This window comes from Trachurus japonicus, chromosome 24 (genome assembly GCF_045865225.1).
Source record: "Trachurus japonicus isolate A0001 chromosome 24, Traja_1.0".
In the NCBI taxonomy this organism is placed as follows: domain Eukaryota; kingdom Metazoa; phylum Chordata; class Actinopteri; order Carangiformes; family Carangidae; genus Trachurus; species Trachurus japonicus.
The window spans coordinates 20,426,889-20,448,351 of record NC_140930.1 but is presented as its reverse complement, the minus strand read 5'-3'; the positions used below and the strand labels follow the sequence as shown (position 1 = coordinate 20,448,351).

The 21,463-nt window shown below is 41.7% G+C and overlaps 1 protein-coding gene across 1 annotated transcript; it reads left to right on the top strand.

The window, feature by feature from the left end:
• The first annotated feature begins 3,177 nt into the window (after nt 1-3,177).
• rpl7l1 (ribosomal protein L7-like 1) lies at nt 3,178-11,046 on the top strand. The gene is made up of 6 exons (XM_085770734.1): nt 3,178-3,220; nt 3,727-3,835; nt 4,787-4,950; nt 5,356-5,493; nt 5,588-5,697; nt 10,276-11,046. The coding sequence occupies exons 1-6, from the start codon at nt 3,207-3,209 to the stop codon at nt 10,482-10,484; spliced, it is 744 nt and encodes a 247-aa protein (XP_085626860.1). The 5' UTR covers nt 3,178-3,206; the 3' UTR covers nt 10,485-11,046.
• The last annotated feature ends 10,417 nt before the right edge of the window (nt 11,047-21,463 follow it).

Below are 21,463 nucleotides of genomic sequence, written 5' to 3'. Positions count from 1 at the left end.
ACTGGGACGGTTCCCATTACTGCTTAACATACAAAAACGGGCAATGACAAGTCCAAAAGACACAGTTCCATTTAAAACACTAAAAACCCAAGAGCTGAACCCTGAAAACAGCCCCCTCACTCAGCTGATGGTGAAGCTAAGTAACCAGGCTCCCATCAGCACAGCCCCAAAACAACACAGAATAAAACTCATCATCAATCGATCAAAAGATCTATATTTACAACGCTGGGAAAATGAAACAAAAACTCAAAGTAGACTAAATTGTTATTTGACTCTGTCTATGCTCTAACAGATAATATAAATTGGCTGATATATCTCCACTCTGCCAGAGACAGGAAGCACAAACGGATCCTGACCAAATACAGGCGAGTGACCACCAACTAGCCATAGAAACAAGACATAGACAGACATGGCTGCCCAGAGAGCAGCGCGTATGTGGTCACTGCTCCACAGAACAGACAGAGACAGAGATGCACTTTCTGCTCTACTTTGACAAGTATTCTCCAATAAGAAATTCTCACTTTGGGGAAATAGAGAAGAAAATAAAAAAAAAGTTTCACATGTTAACCCCCAGAAGAGAAAGTGTCAGTTCTGTCAGGTGAAAGGGCAGCAGCTCCTCTGGCAGCTAAATATGTATCTGCCTGCCACAGCCTGAGGGACTCACTATAACATCCCAAAAATGCATAGATTTATATCTATTCTATTCTATCTATTTATATAGATTTATAATTGTATAAAATTGCATTGTACTGTACTGAATATGAATTGTAATATTGTAATGTATGTATGTAAATAACACATTTCTGTTCATGCCAATAAAGCTGTTTGAATTGATTTAGGCTTTTGGAAGTTAAAGGACTAAGGACAAATTTTTATTACATTAGCTCTGTAATAAAGCATATTTAGGTAACAATGACCCCATGTAGTTGTTGGCTTTTCATGAAACAGAAACGTTGTCAGAATCATAAAGTAGGCTAATAGGATGATGTGTATTTATTTTATGATGCCCCACCTCTTCCGTTATGGTGAGTGAGTGACAACAGGGTGATTTCTCTGTAGTGGTCTGAGGGTCTGAGTTATTTGGTGGAAAACAGCTCCATCTTCTGGCAGTAGGACAGTGTATCTAGATGATCATGTTATATGAAAAGTCATCATTATCTGTGTGCTTGCAGAATGTAAATCACTCTTGTAGGCTACTTATCTATCATTCTTGACACATATTATGATCTATTTAATCTCCTATTGCAGGACACTAGCTGATGTTATTACAACTAAGATAAACATATATTTCACCATTAGAGGATTTTGTCTGCATGACCTCGGTGATCTGATGAAAATGGGGTAGGCTATAAAACTGGTGCTCTTTTAAAGGACTCATAGAGGCAGTAAAAAAAAAAAACATTTTAAGACACAGTTTATAGGGAAGTATACACAGTAGATAGGGAAAGCATGCATAGCAAATGCTTAAGAACTTGTACAATGACCTGAATGAGTGACAAACAAAGGTGGAACTGCTCAGGCTTTTCCTCAGTCATTTATGTCACCCTTTTTTTTTTTAGCCTGTAGGCTACTCTTTAATTGCTTCAATATTTAAATGTGTGTTTTTGTTTTTGTTTACCAAAGTCAACATAGAAACCACTGAATCAATAATATTAAGAATTTCTTTAAAGGTAGCATACATTGTGTAAGTTCTCCTGTTATCGATTCACGAAAATCGATTATTACGTTCAAAAGTAGGCTACGTTTTTCATTCATCAATAATTACCCCCAACAACAAACTGAAGCGTTTTATGATAATATTATAAATATAAAATATAAAATTTCGCTTCCTATTAGGCTCTCTATCTTTTTTATAATGGGTCTCTCTTGAGTGTTAAGCCTGGTTTATGCTCGACGCAGTCGCGAGTGCGCGAGGCTCGCGCGCCACAAATGACGTAAACGCGCACCTCGCGACGGCGTCGCGCGCTGGCGCGTCGCGCTGTCGCGTCGCGCTGTCGCGCACCTCCAGGATTTTGAAACTTGGCGCGCGCCGCGCGAGTGTCGCTCGGTTCAAAATGGATGAATTTGAGGGAAGACTGGCTGAGCTGGTACGCTCTAGCATTTGTACAACTCGTAATTAACTTATAAAGACAATCAAATGACCCAGAACTCGAGGAACTATGCAAATCCGGTCCCTCCTCTCCTCCATGTGCATCTGTTTACAACAAGCCGGCGAAAAATCAATACATGGAGCGATCGATAACGTTATATAACTACTACACTGATGTTGCAAGGACGGTTGGTTTTCAAATCATGTAGTTAACTATCACAATTACACCGGAGCTTTTTAATTAAGGTAAATAGTAGAGCTACAGGAGAAATCCTGCTTACTTCTTCTATGTTTTTAGTTGCTTCTGCTACTTCCTATTGTATTTTTTTATCTACCGCCCCCTGTCTTTGCTACGAATATTGCAACGGTGAATGCGGCAAGTATAAACGCCTGTGCGCTCTGCCGAGGTGCGCGCGCCAACTGCCAACGGAGCCAGGCGAAAGTATAACCTAGGCTTTAAGGCCCATTTATGCTCAACGTAAAATACGCATACGGATACGGACGGAGCCTTTCGTCCGTACTCTGCGTTCATTTCGTCCGTTTTTCGTCCGTTTCCACAAAGCTTACGGATACGCACCAAACGGAGCAGTACCACCGGAAACCGTGGGGGCGCTGTTGCTGTCACTACCCGATACGGAGCCTAGAGCCAGTGTGAGACAGAAGAAGAAGAAGACACGACGGCTGAATGAGAGAAAAAAAATTCTCCTCCTCCAGCTGTGATTAATTTAACGGCCTTACCGACCACCGCATCACATAACGAGTCAGTTTTCTTCTTTTATTATGTACATTATCAAGATCTCCTCCGTAGTCGCCATGTTTGTTGTCATAAACTTTTGACTCTGAGCTGCCCCCTAGTGGATGTGTTGGATAACATCCATGCCAACGTTAAGGACGCATGGAAGTATGTGAGCAGTGACGGTAACAACGTTTGAAACGGACGCATACAATTACGTCCGTACGTGGAGCATAAATGAGCCTTTAGACTGCAGTCCTCTGCTTCCGCCACCAGGTTGCGCCATCGAGTCGCCTACAGTGAACCATACAGTGAACACGAGGGACCAAAACACGAAGAGCCGTGACGTCATATCGGAGCGACGACACGTCTTCAAGCGGCACCATGGCGGAGCCCGAGTATGTATTTGTTTATATATCTATATCTAAGCCCATCCGTGGTTTCTACACGTCCAGCTGCGTTGTTTCGACTTTGAACAAGTCATTTAAGTGTAATGTGTTCGGTCTCGACCTTTATTGAGATTATTAGCGGCAGTTGTATGAGATTGTAGAGGGTCTCATTTCACATGGGGCTGAGTGAACCTCCACGGATACACAGCTAGCTAGCGTGATGTCTTGACTGTACAACTATTGATGAGAAATTGAAATGGCAGTCAAGAAGCCGGCTGCCGCTGTAATACGTGTTTCATGTATAATGTTTAAATGTATATGTATTGTTAGCAATAAAGTTAGTGAGCTGGAAAACTAAAGCTGAATGCAGCGAATTTACTCTTCTTGACAGCGATAACATTTTTCTTGGCAGTCAGAAAATGATTTTACAATAATTACTTTCTTGATAAACAGCAGCCACTTAATTGTCCAAAGCTTTCGTGACTGACCGTGTTTTTGTATGCTGGTGTCATCAGATCAAACAAAGTGATCAAGTTAGTTCCTGAGTATCTGCTGAAGAAGAGGAAGGCTTACCAGGCCATTAAAGCCACACAAGCCAAGCTAGCACTGCTTGAGAAGAGAAAGGTGAGTGACTGATGATGCTTTTCCTCATATTTGAAGTCAAATTCAGTGTTTGACCTGCTATCGTGGTGAAGTGTGACTAGAAAAGCATCAACCACAGTTTTCTGCAAACAGCTAATTGTACTAATAAGCAAAGAGCTTCTGTAATGGCTCATCTAATTACAACAAGTGAAACTCCAATGTTCAAAGGCAGCAAAGTTATTCATTATTTAGACTTTATACTCATCATTACAGAATTTGTGTTTGCTGTGTGTGTGTTAGTGTCTATTGTCATAATAATATGCAGGTCAATGTATTTAAAGCAGAAGTAAGTGATATATTTGTGTTAATATAAGTCTTAAATAGTTATATCTTCCGACAGCAATCACTTACATAGAGTGTTTGGACCGAAACACGGGTCTCTCAGTCACTCTGCTCTGCTCTGAGTCGAGGAGAAAACATTTATCGTATCCTACAGTTTTTATCCAATGAGGAGAGAGAACGGCATGCAGGGCTCTGTGTGCAGCCAAGGAACGCCGTGAATGTGGCGACGTAGGGACGAGGACTGTTATGGTGCGTTCAAGGAAACTCGTAACTCCTGTTTTTACGACCTGTGAAGTTGTATCAGTTTGATCTGGTGCGAGTTCACCGGTCGGAATTTACGAGTGGCCGTTATAGTGACTTTCACCGGTAAAACAGGTCGGAAAAACACGAGTGGGTTGCCTGAAACGCTACAAAGTCGTAAGTTGTGACTTGAAGCTGTAATTTACGATTTCAAAAACCTGCCTGGAACGCAGCATTAGCGAAAACGACCGGACCACTTACTTCTGCTTTAAGTTAGCCATCATCATCTCAGCCTATTAAGAATTATTATTCACTTTAACTTTAGTGTCATCTGAACTGACATGACTGCACTTGAGTTTGTTCATAAACCTACTGATGTGTATTCATGAATGCATTCTTCTGTTGTTCCAGGTATCAAAAGGAAAACCACTGAAATTCAAGCGTTTGGAAGACTTCTTGAAAGACAGTCACAAGAAGCATCGCGATGAAACCCGCATCCGCAGAGCAGACCACAGGCCGCCGCCCCCTCTGCCCCCTGCTAAGAATAAGCTAGCCTTTGCTGTCCGTATCAGAGAGTGAGTGTTTTCACGGCAGTCTTTTCTTATTTTACTCTGCAGTGTAAAAAATAGTTCTGTATTGACCTGGGGAGAAGCTACTTGTGTGTGTTCGTACAACTCATTTTTAGCATTAACAGCTGTTTATTGAGCTGTGGAGAGCAAACGGTAGGAGTTCAGATCTTCCAGAGGACGATCTTGCTGTTCTCAGGTTAAAAACCTGTCAGGATCTGGTCCGTAATTCTGAAATGAAATGTTTTTGCTCTATTACACCAATGATCACAAATCAGAATCAGAACAGTTTTATTGCCAAGAGCAGTAAAGGAGACATGCTTCCCCAGCGTCACGAACTGCTGTCTGTCTGTCAGGAAGTCCTCAGGAACACACACATACATGAGATAACATTTGTGGTCTTTTTTCTTTTAGGATTAAAGGTGTCAGTCCCAAAGTGATGAAGGTGATCCAGATGTTGAGGCTGAGGAAGATCTTCAGTGGAGCCTTTGTCAAAATCAATAAGACCTCCGTAGCAATGATGAGGATGGTGGAGCCTTATGTGGCCTGGGGGTGAGTGATTCTTCATCTGCTGCTTTATTAAATACAAGTTTGGATTAGGTTTGAGTTGGTACAAGCTACTAACACTTTGTCATCTTGCCATCAGCTTTCCAAACTTGAAGTCTGTTCGTGAGCTCATTCTGAAGAGAGGACAGGCCAGGATAGGCAAGAAGAGAGTTCCTCTCACAGACAACGCCTTCATTGAGGAGCACATGGGTAAGTGTCTGCAACAGTGCGATGGAGCCAGAACACCAACAAAAAGAAGTGCAGTGCAGTCTGATAAATGGTGTATTCAGATAAAACGTCAACATAAATACATGAAGGTATTTATATTTACACTGATCAGCCATGTTATGGCCACTGACAGGTGAAGTGAATGATGAGTAACCTGATGCATTATTGAAATTATTACTGTTAGCATTAAAAAATTGACACAAAAGCAGTTACATTAATGTACATTTATTTAACACAGGGTTCCTACACATTTGAAATTTCAAAATTCCATATCTTTTCCAGACTTCAAGGTAAATTTTTTAAAAGTAATTTGTGACATTTGAGTAAATAGATGTGTATCGTGTAAATAAATCATCCAATTAATCCTTCATTTTCATTATTCTTAATTTGCATGCCATTTTTCTACCATTGCAATGAGTCTGGAAACATTATTTTAAGGCCGATAAACTCTGCAATGTTGCTTTAAGATAAATACATTTCCATACAATAGTTTCCATTTTCCATACTTTTCCAGACCTGGAAATGTATGAAATTAAATGACATACTTACATAGGAACCCTGTTAACATGACCCCTTCCAGAAGTAAACAGCACGATTCTTCAGTACATTCAGGGAAATCATTCAAGAACTCCAATTACATTTCACAGTGGTTGGACACAACTAAATGTAAACAGCAGCGAACATTAAACGATTGATCTATGGATTTTATATCGGATCTTTCAGAGGAACATTGATATGAATCGGAAAATAGTTTGGGTTTTTTTGACCAGCCCAAATGATACCGATTATCTCTTTGTAATAGTACCTCACAGCAGATGGGATATATTAGGCACCAAGTGAACCTTTTATCCTTGAAGTTGGTGTGTAAAAGCAGAAAAATAGTTGAGTGCAACGACCTGGGTGACATTGACATGGGCCAAATTGTACAGGCTAGACAACTGGCATCTAGAACTGCAGGTCTTGTTGGGTGTTCAGAGTCATGGGTGCCCAAGGCTCAGTGATGTGTAGCCTGTGAAGTGAAGAATCGCCTGTGTTTTCTGATCCTATGGAAGAGCCACAGTAGAGCCGATGGCTTAAAGGGATAGTTCACCCTAGAATGATATTTCGCTCATTATCTACTCACCCTCATGTTGACTAAGGGCTGGAAGAATTTTCAGAGTCCACCGTCCCTTCTCTGAGTTACAGGGGGTCTTGGTGTAGCAGTGCATTTCAATGCCACGGTAGCAAAGGGACACCAGAGCTCTTCGTAAAAAAACACACACAAAAAAACATCCAAATACCTCCATGATGCTCGTATGTAATGTCCGTCTTGTGCTGAAGCCCCAAATTGCGTAATTGTCCCGAAAAAAATTAAATAAGTCTATATTTTAAGCTTGTTTGTAGCATTAGCTCCGGAGTGTCTGTTGTCCGGTTCCGCTGCCAGCGCGCATGCGCAAGGTTCGCACTGAGACCGACTCGAGTCTCAGTCGGTCTCAGTATCAGTGCGAAATATCATTCTAGGGTGAACTATCCCTTTAAGAAGTTATTGCTGGTTCTGATAGAAAGATGTGAGAACACACACTGCATCCAGCCCGCACTGAGCCCTGTCCACAACCAGATTCTGCTCCAATGGGCAAGTGAGGATCAGAAGTTGACCATGAACCAATGGAAGAAGGCAACCTGCTTTGATGAATCACGTTTGTTCGTTTAGTTGACGTCATGTGGATGGCAGTGGGACACTAAGGGCAATGTGCTGCTGGGAAACCTGAGCTGCTGCCATTCATGAGGATGACATGAATGGAGACCTGTGGAGACGATGCCTCATTGGCTCAGAGTTGTTTTGATGGCAGAATAGACCTACACAATAGAGGGTATACACATGACGTCACGGTACTCAGATGTAGCTGTGGAACGTCCACTGAGTGGCAAAAAGACGAGTGGCAGAGCCGGCAAAGTTTAAAAACGAGCAAGTAAAGAAGCGATTTTCTCCGAGCCCACACAAGTCTGACATGTCTAGCTTTGCCAGCATGTAAAGCATGCATGACCTAACAACTGCTAAAAATCATGAGGATACGTCTGACTTTGACCGAGTTACATTCAAGAACCTGTCCTCAAAGACGGAAAGTAAATTCACTGGAGCGGTCATTTTTTTCGATCGATCAGCTGTGTTTACAGTTTTAGGTGTCATAGTTATGATGGTTAGACAGATAAATTACCGTAGTCCTCTAACACATCCTACAGTTTGACTGGTCAGAGTTTTTCCAGAATAAAAGCAGCTCGTGTTTTAGTGTCGGGAGCTGCTGTAATCTCGTCCCTCTGCACAGTAACAGTGAGCCTGTCAGTCACTCTGCAGGCACCACGGTCACACTGTGTTACAGGAAGTGTCCGTGGAGCAGACGGTTTTGGGGAGCTGGTTGTCGATTCCTTTTGACATCAATTTGTTTTGATATAAGATATTTTATCCATTTTATGAGTCTACCACTATCCGCCAGCACGTTGAGGAAGGTTTGTTTTGCCACTCAGTCCGATCGAACGGGGCGTTGCCGAGGGCAACGTGACGTAAACGCATACCCTCTATATGAGGCAGGTGTTATGTTGTGTCATTTATCTCAACATATGTCCATCTCTGTTTAGAGACCACCATGTGTAAGTAACACTGGAACATAAAGATTGCGTTTTATGTATAGATTATAGTAGATATTTTTAGGGCTGCAACAACTAATCGATAAAATCGATAAAAATCGATTATTAAATTCGTTGGCAACGAATTTGATTATCGATTCGTTGGGTAGCGATTAACTTGGCCCAGAGCCAGGGAAAAAAGAAAATATTTCTTATCTTTACCCGTGTCCAAAACAGTCAGCAGCAGCAGTCATCCAGCTCCAATAATCCACTAATATTATTTCCGTTTACATCGCGTTCCTGGCGGCCAGCCTGTTCATTCATTTGCATCATGTAAAAAAAAGAGGTGTTTTTAGCGGCGGCAACAGCCGTGTTTCTGATCAACCGGACCTGTGTTGTCCGGTTCCACCGTGTTGTTTACTCCCGGTCCAACGTTACTCCCACACGGACACGGTCCGCGCGGCTCGGACGCGGTGTGTCACGGACATGGTCACGGACTGTCTGGACGGGTGGTCTGGACTCGGTACCAGCAGCAGAGAGGCTTCACTGTCTCCTGTGTCAGCCTCTCCTGTCAGAACACTGAAGCTAAAGCTAAAGCTAAAGCTAACGTTAGCTAAAACTTTTTTCTTTTTTTCCACACTTATGCAAATGAATGAAACACGCAGGCAGCGAGGAACGCGATGCAAACGGGAATAATATGGATTATTAAACTGTTGGAGTTTGATGACTGCTGCTGCTGATTGATTTGGACACCTGGAGTAAAGGTAAGAAATATTTCTTAGAGGTTTGATCAGCTGTTCCTCTGCTCAGAGCTCGGTGTGTGGAGGACTCAGATTAGAGATTTGATCATCATTTACCCGTCTTATTTTATGGTGATGGGCGCTATTACAGTTAATACCGATGTTTACATCAGATCGCTGCTGTGTGTGTGTGTGTGTGTGTGTGTGTGTGTGTAACGTTGTCTGACCGGAGGGTGCAGCCTGTCCCCCCACGGTGACTGATGTTTATCACGGTGTGATTACGTGGGCCGGTTGGGGAAGCGGCTGTGAGCCAAACTGAAACCAACTGAGTAACGTCAGGTTGTTGTCGGTTGATCCGGTGAATGATCAACTTTCAGGGTTGATCAGAATTTTCCTCTGGATGTAAACATGCTGCAGACTTCCACTTGTAAGCAAATCAGGCAGTGCCCTAATGAATTTTGTCTATTATTATTTTTTAATGTATTATTATTAGTTTAACAGCTCTGGGCCGTTCAACTAACTTAAAAAAAAACTTATTTGTGCAATTTTTTGCACTAATATTGTCCATTTGGAATAACATTCTGTTTTTGAATAAAGTTAGGGAGAAAGAAATAAATGATACCAGTGACATGCTGGATCAAACTGAGAAACAACTCCTCTCGTTCTTCTCTTCCCTACAATGTAAATCAAATTTGTGCCTTTTTTTAAATCCGATTAATCGAAGAAATAATCGACAGATTAATCGATTATCAAAATAATCGTTAGTTGCAGCCCTAGATATTTTGTTGTTTTTGAATTTTTTATTTGAATTTATTTATTCAGGATAGCTGCTTGAGATGAATCGTCTCATTTTCGAAGGGGGTCCTTACAAACAGGAAAAACAATAAATAAGATGCAACAATAATATGAACGAGAAAATGAATGAGAAATAAGAATAAAACAAGAACAAAAAATCAGAAACAAGAACAAGGAGTTTGCAAATGGATTAGAAGTGATGCTTTGAGACCATGAAGAGAAGTAGTAGACCTGCCTTTTTGGCACCTGCACAACCCTAAAAACAAGACCACGGTTTCACCTGGATATTAGTGTGTACACTGAAAGCTGAATCGAGCAGTGTTGTTGGATGCTTAGTCACAGAATGGTTAGGTTGGATCATCCTGTCACAGTGTCTGTCCGGCCCTCCGTCCCCTCACTCACCTCCCTCTCTCTTGCTCTACAGGTAAACATGGCATCATCTGTCTGGAGGACCTGATCCACGAGATCTACTCGGTCGGCAAGGGCTTCCGGGCCAGCAACAACTTCCTGTTGCCTTTCAAGCTGTCGGTGGCTCGTCACGCTGCCAGGGATAAGGCCGGGCTCCTGAAGGACTTGGGAAACCCTGGATTCCGCGGTACGGAAATTAACGCCATCATCAGACAGCTGAACTGAGGAGAAACACCTGAAAGATGGACACCCGACAGCAGCTCAAAGAATGCTGTACTTCCTGAAGAGCAAAGGCCGTTGACAAAAAAATGTAACTTTTTTGTTTCATTGGCAGAGAAGCTCGTGGACTTCACTCTGTACACCTATACTCTGGTCTCACACTATCTGGACGCAGGGAGACGTCAGAAAACTGGAGTTAATTGCTTTATCCATGTTCTTGTTTTGAACTCATGTTTAAAATATATAACGTGGTTCCCCTGACGGTGACAGAGGGAAGCAGTTATGTTCTGTAATGAAAATGTAAAAATATTGTATGTTAAATTGTGCTCAATTAGTACACATGATACTCCTCAGGCTGTCAGGGGAAGGGATCAATACTCGCTACATACACAAGGACAGGAATTGATTAATTAGGATCTGTTGTCCTACATACAGGAACCACCAACCCATCTCCAACTAATTTACTGCAGTTAAGATTTCAATGTTAAAAGGTGTAAATAATACATCTATTTAACACTGATTGACTGTTGTACACTTGCTTTGTTTTTAATAAAAGAGATATTTAGTACTTGGACAATGATACTATAATGTTTGCTTGTGCAATGTGGGAGACTATTCTACACAAAGTGAGGATTCTCTGACTAGTTTTTGTTTACAATTCATTTCATATAACAGAAAGCTATAGCAAATCAGTATTTAGTGACCACCACCTTGTTGAAATAACTCCAATTCTCGCTTCTCTTGTGCACTTGTCGAGGTTCTTGCAGGTAGACCGAGATCACAGATCTGCGAGTCTGTTGTTTCCATCTCTTTGTACAATCCCAGGCTGACGGTGGTAGTGACAGTGATGTGGGAGTAGCATTTGACAGTCATACTGCATATGGGTCAGATTCAGGCTATGTTGAACCAGGGCTATGTGAGACCAGAAGGAAACCAACATCTGGAACAAGTATAGTCTGACTGCCATGACAGAAAACTGAAACTTCTGGATCTTCAGAGTCAGAGTCTGGGCCATGTACTCCACACGTGGGCAGATGCTGGCTGTGAGCCACCAAAATTTGCTGACAGACGGTTTTACGTGTGTCAGATTCAATCTTGATGTGAAAGTAGCATCTGATAATCATGCTGTATGTGGACCCCAGTCAGGGCCGGCCCCTGGCATAAACACTCTATGCGGTTGTGGGCCACAGCCGTTAGGTGTTGTGGGCCACATGATCAGAAAGGTACCGGGGTTCATTCAAGTCATGAGCTTTATATGTAATTTGAAGTCAATATTCAGCTTCTTTATCTCACATTTGAGACATTTGGTGAAAACAGAATGGCAGAATGACAACATTTGTGCTCAAAAAACAATCTTACAAAATTTCATTTTAGACTTGTTTTCTACCCTTATCTATTACTGTATTCATATCCTATTTCAAGCACCAAAACAGTTCATTCTCATGACTGAAGGTGTGTTTTCACAAGGGATTTGAATTTTTTTCAAAAAGCAGACCTCAAATTTCCAGCATTTGGCCTAAATTATTTCTTTCTACAGTGTTCTAGGACAAATTGGCCTCAGTGTGCTTACAGCGGAGGTTCTAATATTTAGACATAAAACACTTTACAATACTTTGTATTGTTACATCTGCAAGTATCTTAAAAAGATAAATTTAAGAAAATATGTAAAAGTCGAGAAAATGGCCTCAAACCTCAGAGGGCATAAACATGTCTGTATTAACCAGTGATTTGGTGTTTGCGCTTAGAGTGGGCCACAAACAAAAATCTTGTTTAGGGCCACCAAAATCCTAGGGCCGGCCCTGACCCCAGTAGAAGAATATGGGTTAAATCTATTTTAAAATAACAATGGCAAAAGTGCATGATCATACAACAACATCACATCACAGCATATATTTATTATATAGGCTATATTCAGCTGGAAATGTGTTAAAATAGGTCTTTCCCCTGCGGTGGACTGGTGCCACTGTGAAGTCAGCGAGACACGAGTCTGGAGGAGGGGGAGAGATGTGGCGACCTATGCGGCTGCGCTTTCACGAATGCGCACTGGGAGAAATGGAGGACGACGTCGGGGGGGGGGGGAAGCTCCGTGAAAGTCACCGATGTGTTCTGAGGACAGGATGAGACCGCGAACCGCTGGACAGATGTGAACACGACGAGAGTAACATCCCCCCGTCACAAGCCCCTCACCTGCTGTGGACGTGTAGATGGGGAAGACAGGTAGGAAACAGATGGTTGTTTTTAATGTGTGATGCGATGAGTGCGTGTGGGCTCCAGTGTCACCTTATGAAATCAATAAGCAGCTGATGATGATGATCACCATGACGACGGTCTTCCCTGTGGACGGAGCCTTGAGGTGAACCTGCTCCTGTTTTCACAGCTCACACTGGACAATAGCAGCGCTGACAGGACCGGGGTGACTCAGCTGCGGGCGTTTTGTTATCACCTAACTGTAGAATAACTGAAGCTCACAAATCATCGTGCTCAATTAAGTAGTATGATTCATATACTACCCGAGCACGTGTTGTGATGCCTTCAGTGACGTAGGAATGGTCGTTATTATGAAAAAGGATGCTGTTGAAGGGTGCTCAAAGTGTCAACTATAGGGCAAAGCCTGCAGGCCTGACTTTAAATGTTAAAACAGTGACACATGGTAACATACATAATTATGTGAGATGTAAAGTAATAGCCTAATAATTATATAACTCCCTGTATTTAATTGGAATTAATTTAGCTTAGCCAATCATTAATCTCCCTATGACCTCACTGTATTCTCCTGTAGACCTCTGTATTGATGCTGATGGATTGATTCTGTCAGCAGTGAAATCATCAATAAATACCAGTCAGTCCCACTGGCAGCCATGAAAGAACCACCACCATGTTTGACAGATTGAGGTGGTGTGTTTGGCTCCTTTTTCTTTTTCTTTTTAACCGGCTATGCAGTCCTACAGAGATTTTTGTATTTTGTGCAAATGATTTTCCAGTCACCCACAAGACTTATCGGTCTGTCAGGTTATTTGCAATTTCTGGTTTTCTATTTAACACTTTTTTTTTCTTTTTTGCAAGTACTCAGGTAACTGTTGATTTTGGCTACCAAATTGTTTTTTTTAATTCTGTCATCTGCATGGTGACCTCTTTACTAGTCCTCATATTGACAGACAGCTCCATCTCAATTTAAATAGCAACTCGTGAGTTCTGTGTGAGGTTTTTGTGTTGTGCAGCACAAGCTAATGATGCTGAAGAACAGTAAAGCATACCCTTGCTATTTGAACACTGTGTTGAAGGAGCTGCAGTGTGCATTCAGCCTACTTCTTTCCACGCAGACATACATCCACTTAAATTAAAGCTAAAACTGACAATTTAATGTAATGTTGTTATTTAATGTTACACTGAATAACAGGAGGAACAAAAGATAATGTAAACTGGACTATGTCATGGCAATGACTGAAAAACCTATAGGCTACTTGACTGTTCAGTGGGAATCCTTCTGTTTGTCTCACACATTGACAGGGTTTAAGCAAAAGTCATTTACTAAGAAAATCACCATTTACTATACACAGTAAGTGACTGGTTTTAACCGAAACGATTTAAATATAATGTCATTTACAAATGAACACGTGACAGTATTCGTCTTTGCCATGGATGTATTATATTATCGGTTTTTGCAGTGGTGAGTACGAGCATCTATTCTACGAGCAGCACCTGAAGGCAGCACTCGTCAAGGAGAATGGGGCGGTCCGTGCGTCAGCGCTGCCTGACCCCACGAGCAAAATGCAAATGATGGACCGTGGCAGTAGTAGTAACGTATCTGGACAACGACGGGCGGTCTGAGGTAAGACACTACAGCTGTCGTTAATTCAGACGATATTCTCACTGTGACGAGTAATAATGTTTGGGTTTTTTTTTTTTTTTTTTTTTGGTTTACGCCATGGGCACGCGGGTTGTCGGTTATCAGTTGAACGCTGGTGCACGCGGTAGCTGTGAAAGTTGGACTGATTGGGCAACAGACAGTGACATGTGGGCTGCGTGTTGAAATATCAATAAGGTTTATGAGCTGGTCTCCTCTGTAGTTACTGCGTATTTACAGTGACAGGGCGTGTAACCTTGTTGTATCATTGACAATAGTTGGTTGTTTAAACGGTGTAAACGTAACGTAACGTAAGCCGGTTTGGCTAGCTCCGACCGCGAGCCCTTCAAATGAATGACTGACTGGTCGGAGCGTGTGGGACTAATTAGCCAACCGTGCAGCACTGTTCATGTCGCCGGTCAGAAAATGAATGTGTTCAGACAGGCACACACTTTATCTCCTCACCTACACAAATTAAACGTGCTTATTTGTCTAGATACACTAAGCAGTTAAGTTAGAGTTCACCATGAGTCAACATCCTTAACCCTTTCCGGTATAAAGTAAATGTTTACCTTTCTGTTAGAATCTGTTTAGACCCCTTGAGGACCCTTCAATCAGTATGGGCTAATTCATTTACAGACAAATGGGTGCAAGCATGAACTATTTTCTTGAGGAAATTCTTCTATGGCTAATATAGGCACCAATAATGATCAGTTATTGAGGCAGCTGCATGACCATAATAAACACAGGTTGTTGAGTCCAACAGCATGTGTGGAGGTTAGATGTCACGAGACTGTAGAAATGTTATCAGGAGGAGTCAGGTTTTATTGCTGGAAATGTTGTATAGCAGTGATCTATATCTTTATCAGGGTTCTTCTAACCTAAGGTGCTTGGCTCAGTAGTCCACTGAAGAACATAATATCTGGACTGACAACATAGATATTTTCAGTGAATCTTGTAGGCATTATTGACATGATCGACTCCTTTCACAGTTATGAGTCAAAATATGGTCATGTACTAATAATGAGGGATTCCCCCAGGGCATGTGAGTAATTATGGTCAGGATGCACGGAGAAAATGTATAGAGGCCAGTAGCCACACAGCTCCATCTCCTCAGACGTAACCCTTCAGAGTTGTGTGTGTATGTTCCTTTCAGATCAGCTGGAGAGGAGCAGGCTGACCTCAGTTATCTGATGTGAGGAACTATCACATCTTTTGCAGGCTAATGATTACACACAATCCTCAAGACAGACCTCATTCTCCTTTGGTATTATCTGTTGTCATGTTAGCAATCGTCACAAAACAACTGACTCAGTCTCAGACTCTGTCAGTCTTCAGTGAAAACACCTATGCATTGCTAGATACAGCACTGTCTTTTAGAGCTTATTACAGCTCATTAATCCAATATAATGGTGTAATATTTAACTTCTCAGTGGCCGTTTATGTTTTGTGAAAACAAATTGTGATGCTTGGAGTTAAAATACCTCACTGATCAGTCTGTCATGCTGGTAGTTGTTTGACAGATGAGGCCATGGTTCAGACCAAAGTTTAATGATTGCTGAAATTATCAGCCCATACCACCTTGACACGTGCCATGGTTGTGGTAATCTTGGTTGGAATATTTTGGTTTACAAAATATTTGTGAAAATGTTCCTTGACATATTACTATGGTGGTGTTCAAGAGCTGTTTTATTAAATCTGAATTGCGGAATCTGCTTATTGAATTATGAAGATCTGTTCAATGTCAGCTTTATAAGAAATGCACAGTTTTTACAGAATTCACTCCATTAGTAAATCAAATTCCCACTGATGCGTGCAGTGACAGATATAAAGAATCTAGTCTCCTCTAATCACGCCAGTAGTTTGTGATAAGGTTGTGAAATAGAGGCCAGTGACACTTTTTTTTATACAGTCTATGAGTGACACTTAAAGCAGAAGTAAGCGATATTTTTGTGTTAATACGATATTTTTGTGTTAATATAAGTCTTAAATAGTTATATCTTCCGACAGCAATCACTTACATAGAGTGTTTGGACCGAAACACGGGTCTGTCAGTCACTCTGCTCTGCTCTGAGCCGAGGAGAAAACTTTTCTCGTATCCTACAGTTTTTGAAAGTGCACTGTAACGGCCACTCGTAACTTCTGACCCGTGAAATCATACCAGATCGAACTGGTAGGACTTCACAGGTCGGAAAAACACGAGTTACGGGTTGCCATGAACGCACCATAACTTCTTGTCAGCCGATGGAGTTAGCAGTCCCCGCCCTCGTCCCTACGTCACCACATTCACGCGCATCCCTTGGCTGCACACACAGAGAGGACCGCCCCTTCATGCCGTTCTCTCTCCTCATTGGATAAAACTTGTAGGATACAAGAAAATGTTTCTCCTCGGCTTACAGCAGAGCAGAGTGACTGACAGACCCGTGTTTCAGACCAAACACTCTATGTAAGTGATTGCTGTCGGAAGATATAACTATTTAAGACTTAACACAAAAATATCGCTTACTTCTGCTTTAATAGAAACTCAATCAAACCTGAATCATGTATATTCAGCCCTATTCAGTCTGTGCTCTGTGATCTTTCCTCACTCAAATCAAACATCGACACGCAACAGTTAATACCTTCTCCTCTTCCAAGCCCAGTGCAGCAATGTTATATTAGCGGACTATTGACCTGTCTCACTGATCTGATCTGGTGCACATGGAGATCACACTAAAATAAAATCACGTTTGTATTTGTCTCAAGGCCTCAGTGGAAGTGAGTAAGGGATGGATCACACACCATTGGACCGTCCGTGCCTTAAAGGGATAGTTCAACATTTTGGCAAATTGGCCCATTGCCATAATCGCTATAGTCATAGCAGTAGGTTTGTTACCTTTAATTGTCGGTGCAAGCTATTTTTAGAACGGCGGAGCGGAGCAGCAGGCTGCTCAGAGCTACAGTATGGAGGCTGGAATTTCTTGGTTTCCCTCATCAAACTCATCAAATACACAATCCAATAACTTCAAAATTGTGGACAAGTTGTGAGCTGCACATTCACCACACTATGAGACAATAACGGAACGTTACGACAGAGTAGTTTCAGAGGTAAATTCATGCAAAACAGCTGATGCGCGTTGCGTTCAGGGACAGTTTTCCAGCAAGCAGGCTCTGTATTTACCCTGTATTTACCTCGAAAACGGCTCTGTTTCGTAATGTTCCATTATTATCTCATAGCGTGGTGAATGTGCAGGTCACAACTTGTCCACAAAAGCGTTTTGGAGTTTTTGGATTTTGTATTTGATGAGTTTGATGAGGGAAACCAAGAAATTCCATTAGCCTCCGTCGCGTAGCTCTGAGCAGCCTGCTGCTCTGCTCCGCCGTTCTAAAAATAGCTTACACCGACAATTAAAGGTAACAAACCTAATGTTGACTATTTGACTATAGCGATTATGGCAATGGGCCAATTTGCCAAAATGTTGAACTATCCCTTTAAGTCCTGAATCCTTTGAAACACCTGTGATGAAGTTAACATTTTACTTGTGTCATTATTCCAAGTTTTATTTTCTAGTGAGGCATATTCTTCCCTTTTAATGTGTTTATTTGTTATGTCTTGTTGTAATTGGCACATTACAGCCAATTACTTTACCACTGTCTCTTGAGGCTGGAGAGAACAGGGCCGGGCCAACTTGGCTCAGGGACCACAATGAGTTGACAGGACGGGCCAGTATCAGGTTGACGGAGAGTGTTTGTGTGAAGTCGTGTGGTTGGTAGCCCTTCTTTTGCCAGTGCATCAAAGTTTGTGATCTAATTGGACAAGGGGCCACATATGGGCCTGAGTTGGTCCATGCCTGTTATTGTTTCATTGGAGAAAAGACTTGAGAGATGAAGATGAATGTCTGGTATACAGGCCCGCCTCCGTTTAAGAGCAGCACAACCGCTTCCCTGAGCTTTTCTATAAAACCATCGAGGACTGTCTCGTCAGCTGTGCGGGGGAAAATAAATTACTGAACAAGGAGCAACAGCCTACTGTGTTTACATGAAGAACATCTTTTTAGCCAATCTGTTTCTGTGACAGTGTTGTCGGTCAGTCAACCACTTTGGGCCAGACTCAAATATCTCAGCATCCATCAGATGGATTGGCACAGCAAATTAATAGAGATTCGTGTTTCCCAGTGTCTCAAAATGACTTTGTTGATATTTGCCCTTGAGTGCCAACATCAATTTCACTTCTCTGGTTTTAAGTGAAATATGTTATGTAATGTAGCACCAACATCCATGTAAATGGTAAATGTGCTTATTTATGCAGTGATTTTCTAGTCCCTAAGCTTTTTACAGTGAAACCCACATTCCCCCACACACATCCATAAAACACTTTCCCCCTATATTTATAGCACTTTTGTACCATAGAGACATTCACACACAGATGACATGGTGGGTGGCAATTTGGGGTTCAGTAATTTTCCCCAAGGAGCTGCAATCAAACCACAGGCCCTGCAGTAGTTTGTTTCATACCCCATTGTTACAGTTTGGAGAATCTCTTGTACCATTTGGTCTCTGTACTTTGGTTTATGATTAAATATCATGCCAATAAGCTAAAGTAAGATGGTGAACAAGCGAAACACAATTTTAGCATTGTCATTGTTAGCTTTAGCATTTAGCTCTAAGCTTTGTTATTCCTAACCTTTTCCTCAGTAGCTCTTATTTTACAACTTTAAAGAAGCTAGATGTGGCTCATTATTGTACCCAAGCTATCAATCAACTGGCACAACTGCAGTCTGTTTTCTGTCACTGGATTTATTGATTAAGCTGCAGTTCATTTTACCACCAAACCCCACACAGAGGACAACAATAGAAACACACATTTATCATTGAGTTCTAGCACCCACTCTCTTACATGTAATCAATGCTTAAGCAGCAGCCTACTGCTTGTGTTTAATATTTGGCTCGGCTCTCTGTATGAGTAATAGGTGGTGGCTGTGTCAAAAGCATCGCACAACGCCACACAAGGAGGTCACTGAGGCTATGGTTGCCTGGCAACACAGGAACAGTGACTGTACATCAAGCAGTCTGAGCCGGTGGCATCGGTGTGTTTATCCCCAAACCCCCATCTCGTGTGTAAATGGTGGTGAATAGAGAAAAAAACAGCTGTTTGAAGGTGAGAGGACCGGCAGAGGCTGGGAAGGTTTACAGCTGCACACCACTGCTGAATGTGACCGGTGCCACACAAAGCACGAAAAGGTGGCTCAAAGTAAACCACATCTGTTCATTCTCACATAACCAGCCACATTGTACCCACAGTGTGTGAGCTATCAAGCAGGATTAACAGGTATTAAACTGGTTAACCAGAGAAATATGAAGCAAAACCAGCTGTCCATCTCTTTCAGTGGCTCACACGTTTTTTTTTAAAGCAAGACAATTGGCTGCTTTTGGTTTGTCATTTAATTTCATGTTGAATATCTTTTGTGTTTTTGATGTTGGTCGGTTTCAGTTTACTCGAGGTCTCATAAATGACTTTTTACTATTCAAGCAGCCATTATTCATTAAATAAAACAAAACAACAGCAGAAACATGTCTTCCTTTTCCAAGGCTGCACAAGAAGCTGTGCTGTACTGTAGCCTACAGCCACTGTCAACTACTGTTTTAGAGATATCTGGTAAATAGTGTGATGTTAGCTGTTGGCAATTGGGCAACAATTGGGCAACATGATACACTGGAATGTCCCACCAATAAAAAGTCCACATTTGCAATATGCAATAGGGGGCAGTAACGTTTGGAATGATTATGTAGGAATTATTTTTTCCTACCATTTCAGTGTTTCCGCTAGGATTTTTTTAAGACTGTTGTTATTTTTTCACCTGAATTAAATGATGCCGTGTGGAAAACCACACTCTGGTCCGTTAATGAGGTGCAGACGAGTGAGTTTGGAGCTGATGAGAGGAGAGAAAAAAGAGAGCGAGACGACGTGGCCGTAGCCTCCGTGATATGACGACCCCGACCCCGCTGAGGAGAGGAACTGTGAAGGACTCAGCTGGAATGGAAAAGGACCTTAAAGGGATAGTAGCATTTTTGTGGGGTTGTATGTAGGTCCAAATAAAAACTGCGTTTTTCCTGCACTTTGAAGGGCTGGAAAAAATTATATTATAGCGAGCAATGGAACTGTGTATATTTCTTTCAGGTAAAACCTCTTTAAAACCTCAGGGCTATGGGCTGGCGTTGCTAATAGGAGGAGTGCAGAGAGTCTTCTACTGCAATTAAAGTACTTAGGGGCTATTTGTAGATCATACAACCCCACTTTAAAAAAAATGCTACTATCCCTTTAACCGAGTCGAGTAGAGTTGTAACTGTGTAGTGGAAAGGGGTGCAAAGTAGGGATGTCACAATTAAACGTGGTATTAAACGCCACAATTAATTGATCGTAAAGGTTCCTAAATACCGTCACTTTCTGAAAAAGATTATGTTGGAATGTTGGCAGATGTGCGCCAGAATAAAGGAAGATGCACAGATACTGGTCCAGTTACCTAAAGTAACACTGAATTAGTAGGAATTTAAATGTTAGCGTGTCATTTGTATTGTGATAAAAATAAACTTAAACATTTGATATAGATGACAATTAATGACTTAAATATTTCAAACACTTCCCCAAGTGGATTAATAAGTGGTCCTATATTAAGAGATTAGTAATGTAATTATATTTTGACTATATTTGATTTTACACATTCATAGTGTTGTGAAATTAATAATAATAATAATCGTGACATCCCTAGTGCAAAGTAATGGTAACTGGTAGTGGAAACCCTGCTTTACAACATCTAAAGAAAAGAAAATCATCATTATGAAGGTGTGGCGGCTTTTATTTTGCTGTGGCTGTGTATTTATCAGTGCGGTATATTACAAAGTGTTTATGCGGAGCCCTGCCATCCAGCAGTGCTGTCATATCACATCCTGGGTTGGTGGCGCAGTTCAGAAATGTCCAACACACAAGTTCAGGTAGAGTAAGTTGTTATTATGACAGGAGATCAGAAAATCTCTACTGCAGTAACTGCACATTACTGATCAGTTGTTGCCAATTGTGTGCGTTTGTGTGGTGGCAGTGCACAGATCTAGAGAGATGGGCCCGGGCCAACTGGTGCAGAAGCACATCGCTCCCTGGGAGCCATGT